The sequence below is a fragment of the Leopardus geoffroyi genome, chromosome C3 (assembly GCF_018350155.1).
Source record: "Leopardus geoffroyi isolate Oge1 chromosome C3, O.geoffroyi_Oge1_pat1.0, whole genome shotgun sequence".
Taxonomy (NCBI): domain Eukaryota; kingdom Metazoa; phylum Chordata; class Mammalia; order Carnivora; family Felidae; genus Leopardus; species Leopardus geoffroyi.
This window is the reverse complement of record NC_059338.1, coordinates 49,680,127-49,687,436: the sequence shown is the minus strand read 5'-3', so window position 1 is coordinate 49,687,436 and position 7,310 is coordinate 49,680,127. Positions and strand designations below refer to the sequence as shown.

Genomic DNA, 7,310 nt, shown 5'->3' with positions numbered 1-7,310 from the left:
CTTCCCCACACCTGCCTTCAAAAAGACATCGCCCTTGATCCTTTCTTCAGAGAAGTAATGGAGAAAGAAACTCAGTAGACCTGGTCCAGCTTCCGCCACTGGCGTTTGCATATTGCAGAACAAAAGGAAGAGGAATCTTTCAATCACCTGCAATGTGAAATTGGCACCGATTGACATGCTACTGCTGTTCTCAAGAGGAAAAAAAACCTCCTGAGTATCGCTTTACGTTTTTTTGAGACAAATGAGCAGTAATCCAAACCCCCTGCACAGCTTTCCCATCAACTCGAGATACCAGGAATGAAGAAACTGCAATTGCCAGAAAATATGTCTCCCAGGACCTCAAAAGGAGAGGTTCCTGCAAAGCGTTCCCACTGTGTCATGTGTCCAGAGCAGCAGATGAGAACAGCAAGATGGATGCTGTCCTACACTGGGTCCCCTGTCAGACATAGGTCCTGAGACTATGGAACTTATTCCCTAGTTGCATCTCTAACCCAAGGCCATGATCATAGCAAATGTTCACTAAATTGTTGAATGTCGTTGAAGGCTAAGCCTAATATATACAAATGCAACAAGACGACTATGCAAATCCATGGCTCTTTAAGGGCTGAACTGTGTGCTATGGGAATTCCTACGAGAGTGAGATCAATCCGAGCTGGTTTCACAGAGGAAATGAGCCTTCAGCGGGCCCTGAATGGATATAACTTGCACAGAAAAGGAATGACGGTGCTTGGTGCAGAGAAATTCACAATGCACACCCGGTTCCCGCATTCACAGAGCTCATTATCTAGCAATCCATCTCCTTAGAGTAGAAGGTACTAATGGGTCATGACAGAGGCCGACATTTATTTAGGGCCCATGAATTGCCAGGCACTATGCTAAGTGCTTCACAAATATAACCTCATTTTGACCTCATTGCAACTCAAGGACAAGGGGGTTACTATTACCACCATTTTATGGACTAGAAGCAGAGCCCACAGCTAATTAGTGCCGAGGCCACAATTCAAATCGTTGGCTGCCTTGGCTAGTGGACCATTCTCCTTTCACTCTTCTCCATGGGACATGAGGTCAGGGGAAGTTGTACGGTGGGGTGCTTGGAAGACTGGCAAAGCCATTCATATTTGCTATAGAGGAAATAAAAAGCTATTCGTCATCAGTCCTCTCTTCCTGCTTGCTGTTCCTGGATCTCCTCTGGTGAAGTTGGATTCCTTAGGGATACATGTCATATTCAGAGTGTGTCCAGGCAAGACACATTCTTTCCCTCCAGATCTCCATCGGCTTACCAGCATAGCAAACTGCAGTGGCCATCTTGAAAGGAAATTTCAGTCATATTTTTGTCTCTCCCTTAAATCCCAAACCTATAGATGCCATTAAGAAATCAATCCCAGGGCGGCACCTGGGTGACTCAGTTGGTTAAGTGTCCAGCTTCGGCTCAGGTCATGATCTCTCAGTCCATGGGTTCGAGCCCTGCATCGGGCTCTGTGCTGACAGTTCAGAGCCTGGAGCCTGCTTCGGATTCTGTGTCTCCCTGTCTTTCTGTCCTCTTCCGCTCGTGCTCTGTCTCTCTCTCTCTCTCTCTCTCTCTCTCAAAAATAAATAAACATTAAAAGAAAAAAGAAACCAATCCCCGTGGTTTTTCCTCCTCCAGCCCTCTACCCCTTTTTTAGTTTTCCTAAGATCTGTGAGAACACTTGAAGTTGCCCAGAGACCAGAATACCCCAGTTTTTGAGCGGCATCTCACCACCCAAAACATCCAAAGAAGAGAGATGCTTTCAAAGTTCTTATCTTTTTAAATAATGTTTGTTTGTTTGAGAGAGAGAGAGAGAGAGAGAGAGCGTGTTTGCATGTGTGAGCAGGAGAGGAGCGGAGAGAGAATCCCAAGCAGCCTCCACATTCAGTGTGGAGCCCAACTCAGGGTGGATCCCATGACTGCAAGATCATCAGATCACAACCTGAGCTGATATCGAGAGTCAGATGCTAGGAGCACCTGGGTGGTTCAGTCAGTTAAGCATCTCTCTGCCCCTCCCCCCCCCCTTCATTTTCTCTCTCTCTCTCTCTCTCTCTCTCTCTCTCAAAATAAATAAACATTAAAAAGAGACAGACAGAGAGTCGGACACTTAACTGACTGACCCAGGCACCCTTCTCCTTACCTCCTCATCTTTATTTCTCTACCTTCGCAAGGAAGAACAAGGGATGAAAGAAGAGATGTCTGCATTCTCTCTACCTCCCTCCCTAGAGGACCAGGGAGTGTCCCTATCCTCAGTGTTCTCCTTCATTTCTGAGCTGGCAAATATTGCTCCCCAGCAAGGCCAGGCTCAGGAAGGACAAGGTGAAGGTCAACCCACCTAAAGGAAATAGAATTGGAAATGCAACAATAAAAGTGGCAATTCTCATGCCCCTACGGCTAATATGTTTACCAACTACAAAACACTGCCACAGACATCCCTTCAGTTGAATCTCTTACAATAGTGCAGCAGGTTTTAATGTTATTACCTTTTTTTCTTCTTTTTGCAGATGAGGAAATGGAGGTACATAAAAAAGAAGTGATTCCCGGGGCGCCTGGGTGGCTCAGTTGGTTAAGCGTCTGACTTCGGCTCAGGTCACAATCTCACAGTTTGTGGGTTTGAGCCCCGCAGGCCCCACGTTGGGCTCTGTGCTGACAGCTCAGAGCCTGGAGCCTGCTTCACATTCTGTGTCTCTCCATCTCTCGGCCCCTTCCCTGCTCATGTTCTATGTCTCTCTGTCTCTCAATAATAAATAAACGTTAAATAAATAAATAAATAAATAAATAAATAAATAAATAAAAATAAATAAAGTAAATAAAAAGAAATGATTCCCGAGAGTCACTTGCAGCCAGGCCCTCTGAGCTCAAATTCTGTGCTCTGTCCTCTCTGGCACATCCACTCGGGAATCTTGATCTGGACAAGAATGCCAGATGGAAACAGGAAAGCGTCATGGCCACTCTCCATGGTGCCATAGTCCAAAATTGGGGAGACTTACCCAAACTGTTTTTCATTTCATTTTATAATCTATGAATCTATCTTCCAGAAATACATGTCTTTCTCTTATAATATTTGATTTTGGTCCTAGCAATCTTTGAGAGTAGTAAGTTCCATGTGCTTAGTATTCCTGTGTAAAGAAGTACTATTTTTACTTTGCCCTAAAGCTATTTCTTTAAAATGATAAAGTTGTCCCTAGTTCTTGTGCTCTGGGATTTAATACGTTCATATTTTTATCCTATGATTTTCATTATTTTACAAATTTCAATCATATTCCCCTCTCAGCCTGTGTCTTTCCAGAATGAAGAGCCCCAATTCTTTCATCATCCCTCACAAAAGAACCCCCTCTGCCCTCTGGATCAATTTAGGTGTCCTTCTTTAGACCTTGTCTGGTTCTGTATGTCTTTGAGGTACGTCGGATCATGGGGCTCCCATCGCTTTGTCCATTATTCCGTATAAAAGAGTACAATGACTTCAGCTACAATAGAGTGTAGAAATACTTGAGAGACACTTTTAAAAATCAAACAATTCCTTTGCTCCATATCAGCCCAGCAGATGCCAAAAAAATACACATTTTTGCTCCACTCTGAAATGAACTTGAACACACTGGTGCTAGACGACCTCATAATCTATTATGAAAATGACAATTAGAAAGCGCTTTCACACATTATCATACATTATCTCATTTGACCCTCAGAGGAACCACGCAAGGTAGAAAAAACATATTATGATCTTCATGGTTTTACCTGAGAAAATTAAAAAGAGGAGTCTAGCCCAAGGCCGAACAGCTGGACTTAAGAGCCCCAGTTGCTGGTCCTCTACTGAGAGAATGGTGCTTTATTCCCTGTGCAATACAGCCTTCCTGATAACCTCTTGTGGTTCATGTGAAATCACCAAACTATCCCTGTCCAAGTCTCTCTGAGTGGTCCACAGAGCAGTCACGATATTCTACAGTCCTACGGAGAGGAAAGATGTTTACAGTCAGTCTAGACCCTCTTCCCTTCTCTCTCCGTGCTGTCTCTACAATCTCATCACAGGTACCAATGGTACCTCCAAGCAAATGACGCCCAAATTCGTATCTCTAGGCCACACCTCTCTTCTGAGCATGAGACAGGTACAGAAAACTGCACAGCTCACATCTCCTGGATGTCTCAATATATGCACAACCTCACCTTGTGCATCTAACCCCATCATATCCCCTGCCACCACCAAAACTCGGTTCTCTTCTGATGTTCCTCCTCTCAAATACCTATCCAGGAAGCTAGGAGACATCTTGACATTTCCCTCCCTCCCCCTCCACCAACCCTGCCTGTTCTTTTGCTTTTACTTCCCGCAGAGCTCTCTGTCCTGTCGATTTCTCTCCCTTCCCATCATCACCACCTTAGTCCCAGATACCCTCCTCTCCCATTGGGATTTTCATGGACTCCTCGTTGTTCTGTTCATCTCTAAAACTTTCTCCCCACTATAGCTAGGAGGATTCTTCCAAAAATGCTGTGCTGCTCATGCTGCCCCCACCCCACCCCTCCCTAGAGCACCTCATGGCATCCCAACCTTTTAAGGTAAGGGCACAAACCATACCTGGCCCACAGGTCCCCGCCTAATCTGGGCCTGTCTGCAGCCTCATGTTACAACACCTGCCTCCATTGCTCCCCCCCAGCCCTACTCCTCTTCTCTCAGCCCCTCTCACTCACAGACTTTCATTTGCCATGGGGCCCTAGAACATTCCTCCCTTCCTTCCCTATTTAAATTCCTAGAATTCAATGTTCCAGAAGCCTCCGTCTTCAGAGTTTCAAGGATCTCTCCTCAGGGAAACCTTTCCTGACCTGCCTGAGTTAGATCCCCCCATTATACTTTATGCGACACTAATTTGGCATGGTTTTGTGGTTTTAATTCACGTCCATCTCCCCCGCTAAATTTGTAAACTTCTGCCCACCATCGTGTATATTCCCTGTGCTGTGCTGAGCTTGTCACACAGAGGCACAGCCACGTGTATCACATCAAGGTGAATAAATGAATAAGCCCACTAATCCTAGCCACTAGACCACCAGGGAGCGGTGCAGAATAAGCCCACTAATAAGGAAGTGGTTGCATATGATACATATCCTCATTTTGGAGCACTAAACAGCTGTTAAAAAGAACGAGATGTCTATTTTACTAATATGGAATGATGTCTATGACATACTGATTAAAAACAGTACAATACAGAACAGTGTGCATACTATGATCAATTAATTCATTTATATATTTTGACAGAGAGCGCACGCGTGTGCATGAGCGGGGTGGGGTGGCAGAGAGAGGGAGGGAGGGAGAGAATCCCAGGCAGGCCCCACACTCCAGCACAGAGCCCGTTGTGGGGCTCAAACTTACAAACTCGGAGATCATGGCCTGAGCTGAAACCAAGAGTCAGACACTTGACCGACTGAGCCACCCAGCTGCCCTGATGATTGGTTATTTTTAAAACCTATGTATGTCTTTATTTAAACAAACAAACAAAAAAAAAAAACAAAACAAAACCTCTGTGTGTATGCATCGTGTGTACGTGTTTAAAGGATCTACCAAAGCAGCACCAAACTGCTTACTGTGGTTTCCCTGGAGAAAGGGAGTAAGACAGGCAGGTTAGATGGGGCACCTGGGTGGCTCAGTTGGTTGAGCATCTGACTTCAGCTCAGGTCATGATCTCACAGTTCCTGAGTTTAAGCCCCGCATCGGGCTCTGTGCTGACAGCTCAGAGCCTGGAGCCTGCTTCGGATTCTGTGTCTCCCTCTCTCTCTGCCCCTCCCCTGCTCGCACTCTGTCTCTCTCTCTCTCTCTCTCTCAAAAATAAATAAGCATTAAAAAAAAAAAAGGCAGGCAGGTTAGAGAAAAATAGGATAACAACTTCTACTCATAAACTTTTTGCTGCTTTGATTTTTTTCAATGATTGTTTTGTGATCATTTTAACAACACCGTTTTTTTTTTTTTAATTTTTTTTTTCAATGTTTATTTATTTTTGGGACAGAGAGAGACAGAGCATGAACAGGGGAGGGTCAGAGAGAGAGGGAGACACAGAATCGGAAACAGGCTCCAGGCTCTGAGCCATCAACCCAGAGCCTGACGCGGGGCTCGAACTCACGGACCGGGAGATCGTGACCTGGCTGAAGTCGGACGCTTAACCGACTGTGCCACCCAGGCGCCCCAAACACCGTTTTTAAAATAACAAGGCAATTCACTGAAGTTTAAGAAACTATTTCTACATACAGCAAAATTTTTTTAAAAATAATAATCACTCTGTATAGGATTTCTCAACAATAGCAAAGTTCCAGAAGTCGGCATCCTTCCACCTCAGGGCTTCCATCTAGCAATAAGCTGTGACAAAGAAGCCAGGGGAAGAGAACAGTTAGACATGCCAGCATTTGTTTCATTTGGGCCGTCCCTTCCCATGACTTTTATAAACAATAACTATTTTGAAAACTCACTGCTCTTTGATTCACTTACACAATCCGAGAAGAAAAATGAAGTGGAAGAAGTAATAGTGCAAATTTTTCTTCATTTATTTAATTTTGTTGTTGTTGTTGTTGTTGAACACAAGCGACGACGTGAGGACGCCTTTATTTCTCTTCGCTTGCTACGTAACAAATCTTTTGCGGTCTTTGCCACAGCTGCAGAGGAAGGAGCAGGGACAAATATCCTGAAGATGCAGAGACAAGGTCATCCCATAGTTAATACCTCACTTGAGTTTTGAGAGAAGTGTGTGCAGGTGGACAGACCCACAGCTGGTGAAAAAGAAGAGGTAGGTGTGTGGGAGAGATTTCTCCGGCAGCCAGCCGGCGGGGAAGAGCTGGGGAAAATCTTGAATATCGAATAAATACGGTCACTCGAAGCTGCATTGATTCTTTTTTTCAGGCTAGTGGTTCAGATGCTGGAACGGCCAAACAGTGACTAAAATATGAGTCAAATGCTTTCAAATCAAATCATCCCAAAGAAGCAGGAACACAGCGAGCAGGGAGCAGGTCATTAGGGCTTCTAACCAACACTTGTTCAACCTGAAGAAACTCGCTCTCTTTAACGACTGCCTCTTTCAATCTAAGTCATTTTGACTTTAGTGAGCTGAGGGCAATTGATCTTTATTACTGGTGACACCTACTGATCAGCTCTGAACAGAAGGAAAGGTAGCTCCCCGCTGGGCTTGCACACTTTTCCCAACCCTGATCTTTCGTGCTTCTCTCTGCCAAGCAAGTCTTTGATTATCCCAAAGGGTGACAGGAAATTTTTTTAATTAGCCTCAAAGTTGGTGTCTTGATATTTTTGAAGACCAACCGTCATTTAAATACAAAC

At 44.7% G+C, this 7,310-nt stretch overlaps 1 protein-coding gene across 5 annotated transcripts in view; it reads right to left on the bottom strand.

Moving 5' to 3' along the window:
* Positions 1-6,504: 6,504 nt before the first annotated feature.
* LOC123585013 (quinone oxidoreductase-like protein 2) overlaps positions 6,505-7,310 on the bottom strand; it is a 29,843-nt gene continuing 29,037 nt past the window's right edge. For 3 of the 5 annotated variants that reach the window (XR_006705844.1, XM_045452788.1, XM_045452790.1), the window contains one exon: positions 6,505-6,634. Coding sequence is in view for 3 of the 5 variants with exons in the window: in XM_045452788.1 (XP_045308744.1) it covers positions 6,584-6,634 (51 nt within the window). In the remaining 2 variants the exon portion in view is untranslated. The other 2 variants (XM_045452789.1, XR_006705845.1) reach the window with 2 other exon arrangements.